The 16,372-nt window shown below is 49.6% G+C and overlaps 2 protein-coding genes across 2 annotated transcripts; both read left to right on the plus strand.

Annotated features, from left to right (window-relative positions):
- Positions 1–1,447: 1,447 nt before the first annotated feature.
- HOXA2 (homeobox A2) lies at positions 1,448–3,619 on the plus strand. The gene is made up of 2 exons (XM_032401213.1): positions 1,448–1,838; positions 2,481–3,619. The coding sequence occupies exons 1-2, from the start codon at positions 1,448–1,450 to the stop codon at positions 3,218–3,220; spliced, it is 1,131 nt and encodes a 376-aa protein (XP_032257104.1). The 3' UTR covers positions 3,221–3,619.
- A 3,582-nt stretch (positions 3,620–7,201) lies between these two features.
- Positions 7,202–9,582, plus strand: HOXA1 (homeobox A1). The gene is made up of 2 exons (XM_032401214.1): positions 7,202–8,606; positions 9,109–9,582. The coding sequence occupies exons 1-2, from the start codon at positions 7,964–7,966 to the stop codon at positions 9,462–9,464; spliced, it is 999 nt and encodes a 332-aa protein (XP_032257105.1). The 5' UTR covers positions 7,202–7,963; the 3' UTR covers positions 9,465–9,582.
- The last annotated feature ends 6,790 nt before the right edge of the window (positions 9,583–16,372 follow it).

A 16,372-nucleotide genomic window follows, 5' to 3' on the forward strand; every position in this document is an offset into this window, starting at 1 on the left:
TGCTAACTTCCAACAGACTTCCTGGAAATCAGAAATACTCACCGCACCCGAGCCCTAAGGGTATGAAACCCAGAATGCCAGGAGCCGCAGGAGCCTGCTCGGGGTGGCATTGCTTTGGCTGGCCGCCGCCCTGGCTACAGGGATTTGGACACATGGACCTGGGGTTGTTGTCTTGCTTGGCACATGCATCTATCTTTCTCCAGCCACTCTTGAAAAGTTGATGGCACAGGAAGGTTGGGAAGCTTCGAGAGCCGCCTCCCGTCTTCCGCTTCCCTCTGGAGCCAGATGCATAGCTGCCTTGGAAAAGCCGGCTAACAATGGGCCGGGGTCCGGGTCCGAGGGGCGCGCACTCCGAGCTGGGCTTTGGGAGGGGGGCGAGGGCATGCAGGAGGGGTTTGGCGAAGGAGAGGAGGATAGAAGTGAGAGGGAAGGGGAGAGGGGAGAAGAGGGAAAAAGAGGAAAAGAGGGAAAGACAGAGAGGAAGGAAAACAGGGATCACTTCTGAGATCCAGGAACTGGTTTTAGAAAAGGCGGAGGAGGAAAGGGGAAATACAAGAGGGGAGACCCCAAAATGAATCCTTTCTTTTCTGTGTATCCTCTCTCTCCTTCTCCTTCTCTCTCTTTCTCCCTCTCTCTCTCTTTCTCTCTCTCTCTCCCCCTCTCCCTCCCTCCCTCCTTCCCTCTCTCTTTCTTCTCCCTGTCTCACCTCCCCTCTCCCTCTGCTCCTTCCTCCAGCCTTAGCAGAACTTATGTGGCTGGGATGCGGGGCTCTCGGGTGTCAAAACTTTGAAGATTAATGGATTACTTTGTTAATGACTGCAGGCGTCAGACTGAGGTGCTTAAATGATTTGTGAGGTGCGAGGCGTCTTCCCGACAGTCCCAAACAATGCGCGGAGTGTGCGGGGGAGGCAGAGGGCAGCCGCCGGCGGGCCCGGCAGCAGGGCTCACACTCGCACACACTCGCACTCCACACACTCCCGGGCGCACACACAGCAGATCTATGCTGATCAGGAGGCAGGCAGGCACCCTCGCCCCCACGCACTCCCGGGCATCCCCACCCACACCCACATATATGTATTTTTGCCATGAAAAAAGTGTAAATAAAGCCTCGCTGGCCCCCAATGAGGCGTTCCTTCCCGACTTTTTTGGATCAATCAAACAGACAGTGGCTTCTTTTGATTAAAGCCCAAATTGTCATTGGGCAGAAGCAATCATGTGACAGCCAATTCGGTCCAATTTCAACCTTGTCTCCATGAATTCAATAGTTTAATAGTAGCGCGGTCCCCATACGGCTGTAATCAGTGAATTAGAAAAAAAACACCCCAGCAGCGATCTTCTATGATAGATTTTTTTTTCCTCTGCTCTCGCCTTTTTCCTGGGCCTTGCCCCCCCAAAGCCCCTCCAGAAGAGGGAACTTTTTCTCCGAGGGGGCTCCAAGGAGAAGGCCATGAATTACGAATTTGAGCGAGAGATTGGTTTTATCAATAGCCAGCCGTCGCTCGCTGAGTGCCTGACATCTTTTCCCCCTGTCGCTGATACATTTCAAAGTTCATCAATCAAGACCTCGACGCTTTCACACTCGACACTGATTCCTCCTCCTTTTGAGCAGACCATTCCCAGCCTGAACCCGGGCAGTCACCCTCGCCACGGCGCTGGCGGCCGCCCCAAGCCGAGCCCCGCGGGCAGCCGCGGCAGCCCAGTGCCCGCCGGCGCCCTGCAGCCGCCCGAGTACCCCTGGATGAAGGAGAAGAAGGCGGCCAAGAAAACCGCGCTGCCGCCTGCCTCTGCCGCCGCCGCCGCCGCCGCCGCCACCGGCCCTGCCTGCCTCGGCCACAAAGGTCAGTCCAAAGACTTGGCCCCAGGTCCCGGGACCCTTTTCCCCCTTCTGGGCTGCCCGGGGAGCGGCTATGGGGGGAGGGGAGCGTGGGCTGGGAGAGAAGGGGGAGAGAGGGAGAGATGCTTGGCTGCCTTCCCTTCCCCTGTGGGCTCAGGAGTGGGTCTGCTGGAGAGAAAAGGGATCCTGCGCTGCACAATGAGACACATATATATTTTTAAGAAGGGGGGGGAAACTTTCCCTAACTTGTGTAATGTGGGATGATTTATTTGAGTTGGAACTGACCTCCTCTTGTCTAGTTGTCCTAGAGTTTGGCTTTTTGACAGTAATGAAGAGTGATAGATCGCTCTTGCTCAGCTAAGCAGCTGATGCATTAATTATAAATTGTGGTGTGGCTAATATAAAGTTTGCTCCCGGATGAAGAGGTTGGGGGGAGCCACAGGCAGCAATTTGATGGAGGTGGAAGAGATGGGGTCTCCCCGGGCTGGGCTCCCAGGAAAGGCACAATAGCTCTACTGCATCCAGGGGCGGCCATTTTGTTGCAGTTGATCTTTTCTGCTATATTTATTCTCCAGTGGAATAACCCCGCTCGGACCCCTCCACCTCCAACTGTGCGTGTGTCTCTTGTTGGTTTCCCTTTCCGCAGAATCCCTGGAAATCGCCGATGGCAGCGGCGGGGGCTCGCGGCGCCTGAGAACTGCTTACACCAACACGCAGCTTTTAGAGCTGGAAAAAGAATTTCATTTCAACAAGTACCTTTGCAGACCCCGAAGGGTGGAAATTGCAGCGCTGCTGGATTTGACTGAGAGACAAGTGAAAGTGTGGTTTCAGAACCGGAGGATGAAGCACAAGAGGCAAACCCAGTGCAAGGAGAACCAAAACAGCGAAGGGAAATTTAAAAGCCTCGAAGACTCTGAGAAAGTGGAGGAGGACGAGGAAGAGAAGTCGCTCTTCGAGCAAGCCCTCAGCGTCTCCGGGGCCCTTCTGGAGAGGGAAGGTTACACTTTTCAGCAAAATGCCCTCTCTCAGCAGCAGGCTCCCAATGGACACAATGGCGACTCCCAAAGTTTCCCAGTTTCGCCTTTAACCAGCAATGAGAAAAATCTGAAACATTTTCAGCACCAGTCACCCACTGTTTCTAACTGCTTGCCAACAATGGGCCAGAACTGTGGCTCTGGCCTAAACAATGACAGTCCCGAGGCCCTCGAGGTCCCCTCTTTGCAGGACTTTAACGTCTTTTGCACAGATTCCTGCCTGCAGCTTTCAGACGCAGTCTCGCCCAGTTTGCCAGGGTCCCTCGACAGCCCCGTAGATATTTCAGCTGACAGCTTTGACTTTTTTACAGACACACTCACCACAATCGACTTGCAGCATCTGAATTACTAAAAACATTAAAGCAAAACAAAGCATCACAAAACAAAAACCCCTTTGACCAGGTGGTTTGGCCTTCTTTTATTCCGAGAGTTGATTTTTCTTTTCTTTTCTTCTTGACCTACCCTGTCTCTCCTCTAAATGTGGAAGATTTTCTGTTTAGTGGTTCTCCTGATCCAGTTTCAGAGCCATCTTTTCCAGATTATTTTGGAGTTTTAGTTGTTCTGAATCGAATCCAACGACCCTCTATGTGATTTCCTGAAAGCAATATAGGAGGCCTGCAAGAAAGTGATCATATAATTGTATCTTCACTTTCTTTTTATTTTTGTATTACATTAGGATGCATTGTCATGAGTATTTTTGGTAGAATAAATTCTCCTTTGCTATAAGTAGCTTTCTTATTTTTTTTCTCCCCCCTCTTTCTCAAGGCTCATAACGGTTTCTTTTCCCTCTTTTAGTCTAATTTGGTAAATAAAATTCTGGTCACAATTCATCTTCTTTTTCAATTTTAATATATTTATTAAGGGGGCATGTTCAAAGTCTTCAAATAGACAACAACAAAAAAGAAAGCCAGAAAATGGTTAGGACTTCTGAGAAGTGTTCTTTTTTTTTTTTTTTCTTTCTTTCTTTCCTTTTAAAGGGAATGGATTTGGTTTTTCAGTGTAGAGGTTCAAGCCATAGATTTAAATTGGTAATAGAAACAGGATTGGGCAGCCTCAGAGTTGGGCCAAGCCCAAGCTTTTGAAAGTGGAGAAATAAAGTGCCTACAGAAACCCCCAACTCCAGGAAGGAGGAACATGGAGTTTCTTTAACAAGCTACCAGTCTTCGGGTCAATAACTAAGTTATCAACAATTCATTTATTTATACACATTTGTTTCAAACATCTACATTCCAACCCCTCCCCCACAATCCCGGAAACATTTTCAGTGTGGTCGATTAGTCTCCCAGCTGTTGATGGGTCGAGGCAAACAGACCTAAAAGGTAGAGAAAAACAAAAACAAAACAAAACAATGGTTACTAGCTGGAAAATGCACTTCAGAAAGGGTTCTTTCCAATCCTCTGGTTCAGTCATTCTAGGATTCTTTTTTCAGGGTCAGAAAAATCAATATTTCATTCTTAAATCTGTTTACATGGCAAATAATGGATCATTAAAGCTGTGAAGTCAGGTTACCAAGTTGAGACTTAAATTGGAGAGTTTGTGCGCCCTAGGTTATAAATTAACCCAGTTTCTAGAGAGAGAAAGAGAAAAAGCACTTTAAATGCAATACCAATAAAATGTGATCCAGGGCACGTTACTGGGTTGTTCTGGTTTTTTTCCCCCCTTCTTCCATCTCCCCATGCTGATATTTCCCTTACTGAGCTCTGCTACTTACTTACCGTGAGAAAACGCAGCGTGTAAGCAACATGTGTGGGGGGCGGGTTGATTTAGGAACCCGGCTCTTAAAAGCTAAGGCTTGGAAGTTACAATGAAATCGCGATCTTTCTCCATGGGTTTGCACCCTACCTTCCTCCACCCTTTTGCCCCCGAAATCCTGGCAGCGGCGGAGGCGTGTGAGGACCCCGGCGGGTCTCCAGCCCCAGGCGCAGAGCTGAGCAGGGCGGCCCGGCCGCAGCCAGGGCTGAGCCGCTGCTGTTTGCGATTTGTCCTACGCTCATAAATCAAACGCTTTCTATGAATGAGAATGTCATCAAAGAGATCAATTGCAGGAACACATGCACAAATAAAAATCCTCTTACGTATTTGCCGGGGATCCCCGTCCGAAAGCATTAAGTTAGAAGGCGTTTAGTCATAATTCATTTTTATTGCTCTTTTAAAACAACAGCTTGGCTGAGCCGCGGATGCCATGAACAGCTCCGGGCCTCCGCGGCGTTTTGTCTCCTCCTTGCTCCTTCCCTTTCTAGTAGAAGAGCCCTGAAAGAGGCGTTTTGAGCCCAGCAAGTCGCTTGCAGGCCATCATTTAACTAGTGACCAAGCTCTCCTTTCGCCCACTCTCCCAGGGCATTTAAAGAGACTTTAGCTCGAGCCCTGGGGCGCTGGCCTACACGCTCAGAAAACCAGGGTCTTCTACACAACGGAACGAGCCCCAGGATTTCGTGGGGGTGGGGAAAGAACGGAGCTACGGAAGCCTTACGGGCTCGAGGCCAGAGGAGACTGCCTTTGTAAGCAACACCGGGAGAGCAGCGCTCTGGGCGGCCAGCCGGGGCGGAGCAGGCTCGGCTGCGAGCTTCCGGCCTGCCGGGAGCCGGGAGCGGTGCGCGGAGGTGGGTCGGTCGCCGGCCCGAGTGCTTGCGGGCTTAAGTGCAAGTGCATCCATGTGGTCCCAAGAAAAACACCCCCACCCGTGCTGGCTCTGGAATGAGGCCCGGAGGGAGGAAGACAAGTGGAAGGAGTGGAGCGCGGAGGCCGAGAACTAGCGGAGGAAGGAGAGCGGTTGCGGCCCGCGGCGGCTTTGTGGCTCAAGCCCTGCGGCCAAGGGGCTTGCGCAAACCCGGGCTGAAGAAACCAACAAAGGGACAGGAATGAGACCAGGGGAAAGCAGACCGTCCGCAATGCCAGCCCGGACCTTCTCACGTCCTGCCTCCTCCCCGACAGGAGCCCCTTCTCTCCCCATCGTTGGAAGCCTGGAGCTCCTAAGGAAGCCGCCTCCAGGAGGGCCGCCTTTCCTTTTCCCTTCTCGAAGATGAACGTCCCCAGGTGCTGAAATTGGGGCAGGAGTGACTTTTCCTGTCTGTGCTCTCTCTTAACCGCGGTTGGGGATGGGTCAAAGGTCACAGAAAAATACCATTTCAAAAGAAAATGTTTGGGGGAAAATGTTTCTTTGCTACTGAGGGAATCCGTAGTCAACTGTCTGCAAGAGTTGCCCCTCATGGGGGGGGGGGGGGGGGGCGGGTGGGGGGGGGAGGGAAACTTCTATATGTGGAGAACAGAATGCAGAAACCTGAAAGGTTGACTAACACATTTGAAATGTGCCTGCCTCAAGCAAAACTTCCTTCTTCTAACTGGGGAGGGAAAGCTAGGGGGAGTGGGAACCCCATCCTCAGATAAATTTTATCTGTCCGATTCCGGTGTGGTAAACAGGGTCAGGGAAAAATCTATACTGCACTGGCTGCAAAAGCTTCTTAGATGATCTCTGGATTTCTTTTACCTAAGAATGCATCAATTCTCGGTCTCAGTTTGGCATTTTTCTCTCTACAAGCCAAGGGTTGACACGAAACCTAATAGTAAACAGCAATTAACGACCCCGTCAGCATCAGGGTAGGATGAGGGTGATGGAGAACAGGACCCCTGGCCTGGGATGACGCTCAGATTTGCACGTGTCTCTCTAGGGAAAGACTTGAAGGTTCACACAAGGAACTACACAGTCAGTTACAAAGGGGAGGAGGTGTTGTTGGGGAAGAAGAAAATATCCCGTCCACCATCAGCCATCTGTCCACCGCCCCTCCCACCTGCCAGCCCCTACCCACTTCAGACGTGCAGTAGAATGGCGGGGGGGGGGGGGCTAGTAGATAAAGGAAGCCTACCACTCCTAACATCCCCCTCCAGAAAACGAGCACCATTGCGGGGGGAGTCCAGCGTATTTTGCTGGCGCTGTGGTCTCGCCCTTTGAGGCCCCTGCCGGAGCGCGCAGACTCCTGGGTCCCGGGGAGCCGGCAGATGGCCTGCAGCGCACCGCCCGGCCCCCACGCTGGCCACGTCCGCTAGCGTCATCTTTCTCCCCCGCCTCCTACCCTTCAAAATCCAGCGGCCGAGCTGCTCCGGATCCCGTAGGGCTCCCGGAGCAAAGCTGAGTGGGGAGGAGAAAGGGGCGGAGAGCGAGGAGAGAGGGAGGGCGAAGAGCCCGGCCACCCCTGGCCTTTTCCGGCAAGCTTAACTACTACCAATCACCCGCACCCGGGCGTCGAATTACAGAAGCTCCTCATTGCCTTGCTAATAATCAGTTGGGGTGGAGGGAGTAGGGTTCGGAGACCCTCCTTGGAGAAGGGAAGTTTTTTTTTTTCCTTGCTCTTGTCCCCTCCACGCCCACCCGGAGTCCTCCAGGCCAATCCTCTGCGCACTTCCCTCTCCCTTCGGAGCTTGGAGAGCTGGTGGCCTGGCCTCGTCCTACGCCACTATCCCCTGCGCTCCTCACTGCCCCGACCCCACCGCAGGGACTGTGTAGTAAAAGCGCCCGGGGAGCTACCCTTCCTACTCCGCGCACTACGGGCTCGGCCCCTGATCTAGTGGCAGGCCGGGGAGCTCTGGCCCACTGATTCCCGACCCAAGAGAGACGGAGCCCTCTTCCCTTCTCACCTCTTGCCAGTTCATCTTTCTGTGCACGGTGGGGAAGGGGCGGAGACGGGGATGCCTCCCAGCCCCCACCTCCCGGAGGGGGGGAGAGCGGAGTCGGCGCGCGCAGAAGGTGGCTTCTGCTCCCCTTCGGCCCAGCGCTCCGAATCTGCCCTTGCAGCCGCCGCAGCTGCTGCCGCCGCCTGGGCTGCCTGGGGGGGCGACTGCGCGTCACCTAGACTGAGGAGCGCCGGGGATTTAAATGCCACTGAAACGGTGATCCATCACCGCGGGAGCCAGCAAACTTTCGCAGGAGGCTCCGCCATTGGCCGACATAGTCACGTGCCCCTCCCCCGGCGCCCTCCGCCCTCGCGCCCCCCCTCTTGCGCACTGTACATTCATATCATTTTTCTTCTCCGGCCCCATGGAGGAAGTGAGAAAGTTGGCACGGTCACCCAGGGCTTCGCAGGACCCGGTCCCTCAGTGACAGATGGACAATGCAAGAATGAACTCCTTCCTGGAATACCCCATCCTCAGCGGTGGCGACTCAGGGACCTGCTCAGCGCGAGCCTACCCTTCCGACCATGGAATTACAACTTTCCAGTCGTGCGCGGTCAGTGCTAACAGCTGTGGCGGCGACGACCGCTTCCTAGTGGGCAGGGGGGTGCAGATCAGCCCACCCCACCACCACCACCATCACCACCCCCAACCGGCCACGTACCAGACTCCCGGGAACCTGGGGGTGTCCTACTCCCATTCGAGTTGTGGTCCAAGCTATGGCGCGCAGAACTTCGGCGCGCCTTACAGCCCTTACGCGTTAAATCAGGAAGCAGAAGTAAGTGGTGGGTACCCCTCGTGCGCTCCCGCAGTTTACTCTGGAAATCTCTCATCTCCCATGGTCCAGCATCACCACCACCACCAGGGTTATGCTGGGGGCGCGGTGGGCTCGCCTCAGTACATTCACCACTCATATGGACAAGAGCACCAGAGCCTGGCCCTGGCCACGTATAATAACTCCTTGTCCCCTCTCCACGCCAGCCACCAAGAAGCCTGTCGCTCCCCTACATCAGAGACGTCTTCTCCAGCGCAGACCTTTGACTGGATGAAAGTCAAAAGAAACCCTCCCAAAACAGGTCAGTCTTGCCATTCCTTGGATGTTCCTTGATGGTTCTGGAAGGAGCTTGTTTGCTTAGTTGCCAAGGAAAATTAATACTTTTTTTTTTTTTAAAGTTCTTGCTTCCCACCGGTGTTGTTGAGTGTGGAGAGATTGTCCAGGTGTGTCGGGCAAAGGAGCATATGGGACTGTTGTGTTTTCCAAAGGGCTGAGTTTTAGAGGTTCTGGAATAGGAAGTGGGTAGGGTTGTGTGTGTGTGTGTGTGTGTGTGTGTGTGTGTGGTGGGGTGGTTCTGTTAATATCTCCAGGCTCCATTAATCACCGGTCTGACCATTCTAATGGTTGACTTCAGATTAACACTTTACACCTCATCAGTCACCTTTCCCAGCCTAGTTTCTGTTGAGAAATTCTTGATCTCCCCTCCCCTCTACCTGAATGTTGCTCTGAAGCGTGTAGGGGCTCTCATATGGATTGTAAAATTTTTTATCTTTCTCTCTCATCGCTCCCCACCATGCCCCCAGGGAAAGTTGGAGAGTATGGCTACGTGGGTCAACCCAATGCAGTGCGCACCAACTTCACCACGAAGCAGCTCACTGAGCTGGAAAAGGAGTTCCACTTCAATAAGTACCTGACGCGCGCCCGCAGGGTGGAGATTGCCGCATCCCTGCAGCTCAATGAGACCCAGGTGAAGATCTGGTTCCAGAACCGCCGGATGAAGCAGAAGAAACGAGAGAAGGAGGGCCTCTTGCCCATCTCTCCTGCCACCCCGCCAGGAAGTGAGGAGAAGGCCGAGGAATCTTCAGAGAAGTCCAGCTCTTCGCCCTGCATTCCTTCCCCGGGGTCTTCTACCTCAGACACTCTGGCTACCTCCCACTGAGGCCCACCCAGCCCCAAGACTCCGCAGCCCAGGCTACTCTGAGGGCTGGGGACTTCCTACCCAAAGCACATTCTTAGCTTATCTTCCTTTCCATTTACAGTCTCTCTCTTCCTTTCTGATCCTATCTGGGGAGCTCCTGGCCAGGATGAGGTGTTTCCAGAGAATTCTAGATTAGAGGCTTGACTGGTGTGTGTGTGCTAACTCCTTGATGCAGATTAGGTGCCATAACCAATTTTTTGATGGCCACCAACACCCCTCCCTACTTTTAGGAGATTTCCACAGAATCTGTTCCTTTCAGATGTCCTTTGGAATATAGTCTCCTTTGCCAGCAGAAACATGTCAGAGGGAGGCCTATCCTTTACCTATCTGTGTATTTACAGTTCTCCCCTACTTTGCCCTTAAAGTGGGATAGAGAGAAAGGAGAGTCCAGGAGCTCATAAAGAAGAGATGCACTATGAGCGTGTTTACACAATTAAATCATCCCTTAATTTAATTCAATTTCATGTGTGTGTTTGCTGGTTGTAAATACTTTGTCCTGAGAGATTTATCTTTATACAGATTTTCTAGAAATGTTTAGATTAAGTGACTAAAACAGGGTGGGTAACTCAAACTGGTACAATTTTATATGTGATTATGGGTTAAAGAATAAAATTGCTCACTTAAACTCAGTCAGATGCCTCAGAGGGTAGCCTGCATTTGTTCTTTCAATGAGTTAAGAAGGCCTGCAGAACACAAGGTTCAAAACCTTGCTTCCTGTGCTAAGTCTCTCCCCATCCCCACCCGTTTACTGTTTCACTGGCCACACTGTATTTGAAATTTGTGCTGGATTATTCAGAACCTAAAGGTATTATTCAAACCAGCTTCTTCCTTCCACAGTTATCTTAGCTGGATATGATGTATTTTCAGCTCAATTGTTAATGTGATGGATGGCACAATGAATGTATATTTTGTGTGATTCGTGAATAGTCTTTTGCATGTCGCACAATGTTTTGATGTCCCTGAAGTACCACACTGAGTTATATCAGTTATTCTTTGTGAGCCTATGATATTCCCCCTTTCCTGTACAATCATGAACAGCTCTGAGATCCTGGAGTAATGTGATCCAGAGCAGAGTTTACGGGTCTTAAGATGTCTGTAATAAATATATTCAAGTTTCACATAAGCTTAAGCATCCCTGTATTTGGCTTGGCTACAATTTGTTGGCTTATTTCACGTGGGGAGGGGGGAAGGGTGATGTGTACTTTCAGAGGTGGGCCTTTTCTTGGAAAAAGTAAATGCTTTCCATTATGTAGCTGAAACTTCCCCTATGAGTGTCATAGCACTTAGCTGCTGCCTATTTAATAGGTTGATTTTCTTTAAAATAACAATAGCTCCTTTATTATAATCCAAGTTCATAATGGAAAAAAATGAATGGTGAAGAAATTTATGAAGCAGATCTATTTTTGAAACAAACATGGATACTTCCTGGGTCAAGTGCTAACCTTTTCACCTCCAACTGAATGTTGACGTATATATAAACAGAACCCCCTTCAAAAGCCCAAACTCTTCAGTCCGTCTTTCCTCACATCAGTGAACCAAGAGCTAAGAGATTCACATTTAATGAGCTCCAGTATAAAGCTGTTTGAGGACAAGACCTCCACCTCACCCTTCTTCTTTTTTGGCTTGTCAAGCAGTGTTCCAGTATAGTCCACCCTTTAAACTGAGTATGGTCTATTTTCAGTAAACCCGCTGTATCTCTCCTCCCATCCCTCCTGTCAGTGTCCGTCCCTTCCTGCCACTCTCTACACGTTCTCCTGCCCACCCCCTCTGGGTTACACATCTCATTCCCATCAGATTCAGCTTTGATTTCATAGCCAGCATGGCTGTCATGGGTCTGCTCTAATCCATGACCCAGTTCTAATCCCCTAACCCAGAAAAAAAGTTTTTATTTTCTTCTCTGGGCTCAACAGATTCTTCCAGGTGACCTTTTGAAAGCTGCCCTGAAGTCTTTCGATATTCAAGTTGCTTCCAACCGAGGCAAGTGTCTGCTCTCGAACAGAGGAAGCCAGCAAATCAAAGTGTTCAAAATGGCTCTCCCCCCAGACCTCTTACCACTTTTCCTTTACCTTCGCACATTTTCAGAGGCTTTAATTTAGCCCCAAGGGTAGAGGAGAAATACAGCATCACAAATAGAGGCATATGACTTCCTTCCTCTCCAAAGGGTGTTTTACAAAGGATGGGCTGGCAGTGGGAGGAGAAATCCTACAAAAACTTGGAATTTGCAGGCCTCCTAGAGCACCCAGGAGATTTCCTGTACTTCCCTGTCAAAGGGGGCAAGCCTGGACTTTGCAGGCACAGTTGCTGCGGCCATATCAAGGGCACCCGCTGCCCTCCCCTTGGCTCTGGGATCCTGGGCTCCGGGATTGCCTCTAAAAGACTCAAGTGGATGGAGGAGAACTTCAAAGTCGGCCAACTCTTTCTTTCATTTCCCACCCTGACCTTATACAGTATCTTTTGTTTATTAGTGTAAGGCCACACAGCAAAACAGATGGCTGGTTTCCAAATTCTTTAATGTGTTAAAGTGTCATTTGCATACCACTGCCGTAATTTCAATATCTAAAAGCAGGGCCGGACCCGCTGGAATCCTGGAGATTCCAGTCTTCAAGGTGCTGGTTTTAATGTAGCTGAGAGAGAGGAGAACAATTAATTATGGCTAAACATCCAAAGCCTTCTCTAGGTCGTGGAATAAATCAGTTAACAAGCAATGCATTTAGGAAACATTAATATACCTTTCAACAAGGAAAACATTTGTATCTTTTTAGTTGCCCCAATCGATTAAATCAGAGGCACTTACCACATCCTATTTCTAGGTCTCTCTTTTTCCGTTTTGGTCCCTGAGGAGCATGGTTAGCTCCCTGAAAATGACAGCAATGGTGACTGAAACAACAAAAGATGGAAAACAGAAAATAGCATTTTATTGATAAATTTCAAAAGGACAAGAGCCTCAATTAGGGACTTGGGATAATTATAATACAAAATTCCAGTTTTCAAACACTTTCTCCTCACTTCCTTCACACTCATTCAAAGTACTCCTGAAATTCAGGGTGTCCCCAACCTAAGGATGAGTTGAGATCTTGCTCTGAAGTCTGCTCTTGGCTTCACCTTTGAAAGTTTACTTTTGGAGGCTATTCAGATGCCATGGTGTTTTCCTCTGGGGCAATCAGATTCAAACCGATCAATATTTACTCAGTCTGAAAGGGTTGTTGAAAAGGCTGCTAACAACAAACTGCTTAGCTGCTCACCCCTGTTTAATCTCAGGTTCACTGAAAGTTCAAGAAGAGATGAATGCAGTGATGGGTCACTTTAGAATGAGTCCCAGCGGTTTATCTGAGCTCTCTGCTAAAGGCAACAATTATAGTTCCATCCCTCTTTGGGAAAGGGGCAACTTTCCTATTATTCTTTTGCTAAACAGTGTTTACCAGAAACTTAAAACACTTTCCTCTCCCTTCCTGGCTTTTTTTTTTTTTTTTTGGAGGTGGAGAGAGGAGCTTCCAGCTGCCCTTCCCCAGCCTCTCTCCTTCTCTAGCTTTCTGCCAATCCACTAGGTTTCATTTGACTTAAAATAAATTACATTGAATATTTTTAAAATGTTAAATTAGCCTGACAAGAGATCCGATTTATTTCAGATGCCAAGAGCTATGAAATGAGGCTCTTCGGGCTGTTAGAGCTTATCTTCCTTGCGAAAGTACAGGGCAAGATTGAATTGAAATCCATTTGCGTTTGAGTAATACCGACAATCAGAGCCCCAATATCCATCTGAGATGACTTTTTAGACAGGAGGTGAGAGGAGGAAGGGGTAATTCGCTCGTGCAAAAGCAAGTACCTCAGGTAGAAAGTCAACTTTAAAATTTTATACTCTCCTAGTGCATAGACTATTGAGATGAGAAAGGAAGACCCAAGGAAGCCAGTTGGGAATGATGGGAGAAGATGCTGGCCACTGAAGCTAATTGCTACAGCTCTTCAGAGGTCAAAGTTCATGTAATCACTGCATAAATGCATACTAAATAGGGATTTATTAAGCTTTTCTGATGGCTGAGCACGTCTGCGGAAAAAAAAAAAAAAACAACGGTCACTGCTGTTTGTGCTTCTTCCCGAAGAATAATCATTCTAGCAGTAGAAGCTCTTGGAGTCTGGGTCTTTAATTTACTGTTTTGAATGACAGGATACCCTTCTGTTTTTAAAATTTTGAAATCAATGCATGGACAACATCTTAATTTTGGATGGGATTGTAAAATAACTCTCTCACTCTTAGAAATGCTATGATTTTTTTCAATACACATAAGAATACAAGTTAGTTCGTCCTTATCAGAGAAGCTACTCATTAGATGGCTAACTTTGGTGACCTTCTGCTCCAGATAAGCCTACTTTTGCCTGCATTTCTGATAGCACACAAAAGTTCTGTCTTAGGACTTCTTGTGCCTAGATGATCAAAACTGAAAGGGACCCATGTACCCAACCCCTCATTTTATGAATCAGAAAGATAAGGCGCCCAGAGGTAGACTGATTTGACTATTATTACCCTTACTTCCTAAATAAAAATCAGGGTAGTTTATATTCTGAGGCCAGTGTACTTCTTGATTCAAAATTCCTGATTTGATTTTGCCCCTTCCCATTTATTCTATGTGATTTGTTTCAGGCTAGATATAGTTCACAGTTTTCCACTTCTGGTTTACTAGCCATCCACTAAGTCCTTGATTTGGAAGCCATCAAGATTACTTGAATCTTTGAAATAACCTTCCAGTTGAATGTTTCTGCCATCTTGCTTGAAGGTTAAAATATTGGGCTGCTTGCTGTTAAAGACAAACGTTCTTAAAATATAAAAATACAACAGGTAAAATTCAACACACATATTTTATTTGTTGTTGTTGTTTTTGAACCTAGACTAGGGAAGAATAAATGAAAGAGGAGTTGCCTGCGCCCAAGTTCAAGCTCCATTAAATTGTCAGTAGCAGCTAGAAAGGGCTTAGAGAGCAGCTAAAAAGGGCTTAGAGATGCAAGAAACATACCAGGAGGTGTCTTAATCCTAAATCTTTTTCTGTGTTTGTTTCTGTTTGGTTTATGACATAGTATAGCCTCCGGAACTGTTCTGGTCCATATTTCTCAGTTTTCTTCACGACTCACTCCTGTACCAAATACACATACAATATAACAAAATTTCCTTGCAACACAACTTTCCACATTTTCCTTCCTTGGTGGGGTCCTACTGATCTCAGCAGAACCTGCTGCCCAAAGGGACACCTATGGCTGTCAGTGGAATCCCCAGCGTTTTAGAGCCTTCAAATGCAGCTAAACTTCGATTGCAGAACAGCAAAGCAAATATCAATCAAGCAATTCTGGTAGAGCCTAGCCTATGAACCTCCCCCCACCCAATCTCAAACCCCAATTACGCCCTGTAAAATAGTCTGGAAAGACTGCATTTTGGGTTTATTGGAAACAAATGAAAAGACCGGCGTTTCTTTTTCTCAACATTTCCAGACACAACAAAAATATGTGTCTCCATTTTTTTAAACAGCCCATTAAATTTTTTTTCCTATCAAAAAATGTGGTGGAAAACGTCCAGTCACAAGCCTAATCTATAGAAATCATATTGTTTTTGCGTTTTCATTTCAGGCTTGGGCGTTCAGGGGAAAAATACGCGACGGCTTGCCACAGAAAAAAAAGCAAAAATTTATTGATTTTTTTTCTTTTTTTCTTTTTAAACTGGGATACTTTTTAGCCGCCCTGGACATTTAAGCCTGCTTCCTTTTGAAAGAAAAATCGCCGCAGAACCACAGCGAGAATGCAGAAAGCCACGATTTAGACGAGCAGGGACCCTCCTCCCTCCCCGCCAAATATCGGCGATACGGTTCCGGGAATCTGCCCATTCTGAGGAACAAATGACGTCCTCTCCTCAGGACGCGCCGGGGCAGCTGCCGGAGGCTCGGCTCCCGCGATCGCTCGCGGGGCAGCGCTGCGTCGTCCCGGGCGCCCACGGGGCCTCCTGCCGCGGGGAGAGGCCGCCGGCTCCTCGGCGCCCCGCAGCGCTGGAGCGGGGCCCCGCCACCAAGGAGAAGACGGCTTTTGCCTTCCTTAGCTTCCCGCCTCCTGTCTCCGAATTCTTCGGCAAACGCCGCCGCTCCCTTCCCGTCCCGCGCGGGCCCCACGCAGAGCCGGGCGGAAGCAGCATCCGGGCCCTTCGCGGGTGTGCGGGCGGCGCGGCGCGGCCGGCCGGCCTGGGGCCTGCGCGCTTCCCGGCCGCGGCTGGGGGCGGGCTGGCTGTGAACCGAGCGTGGGTCGGGGCACCTCCCGGGAGGCTGCGAAGAGCCCCGCTTTGTCTCAGGGGGCCCCTAGGCCTCCCGTTCCGTCGTTCTTTCCCCGCCAGCATCGCCTTGCTTCCAGGTGCTCCGGGACGCGGCCGGAGCTGAGAGGTGCGGCCTCAGATGCCCCAGGCGGCGGCCTGACTCCTCCTGGTGGGGGGCTCCGGGCTTCCATTCCCAGAGCCCGGGATGAGGGACAGAACATCTCTTCCCCAGGAGGAGAAACCCAGGTCGGAAGCCTGGTCCCCCTAGTTCATCTTTTTAAGATGTGAAACGGGGAGGGAGATTTTACATCCTGCTGGCTTCCTCCTCCCAGCTATTTCCAAAATATATTTGAGTAACATACTCATTCTCCTTCTAGTTCAAGTTAGATGTTTTGAAGGGTCGAGGTGGGGATTGCAGGGGTGATGAGAAGTTTCTAAACACTGGATGTTCCCAGAGCGACTAGTGCTTCTCTAGTCAAGGGAACTCCTTGCTTCTCAAATGTCCTCTCCTCCTTTCAGTTGCAGAGGCAAACGGGCGCCTTGCTGCCTCAAGTCTCACTTCTTTCTAGAAAGTTTCCTGCCCTGCTTC

The sequence above is a fragment of the Phoca vitulina genome, unplaced genomic scaffold (genome assembly GCF_004348235.1).
Source record: "Phoca vitulina isolate PV1807 unplaced genomic scaffold, GSC_HSeal_1.0 scaffold4, whole genome shotgun sequence".
NCBI lineage: Eukaryota > Metazoa > Chordata > Mammalia > Carnivora > Phocidae > Phoca > Phoca vitulina.

What these genes read in the sequence shown, in the direction of transcription:
- HOXA2 (XM_032401213.1), top strand. Translation starts at nt 1,448, where the DNA reads ATGAATTACGAATTTGAGCGAGAGATTGGTTTTATCAATAGCCAGCCG. An exon ending in TGCCTGCCTCGGCCACAAAG is followed by an intron (nt 1,839 to 2,480) that starts GTCAGTCCAAAG and finishes CCCTTTCCGCAG; the next exon opens with AATCCCTGGAAATCGCCGAT.
- HOXA1 (XM_032401214.1), top strand. Translation starts at nt 7,964, where the DNA reads ATGGACAATGCAAGAATGAACTCCTTCCTGGAATACCCCATCCTCAGC. An exon ending in AAGAAACCCTCCCAAAACAG is followed by an intron (nt 8,607 to 9,108) that starts GTCAGTCTTGCC and finishes CCATGCCCCCAG; the next exon opens with GGAAAGTTGGAGAGTATGGC.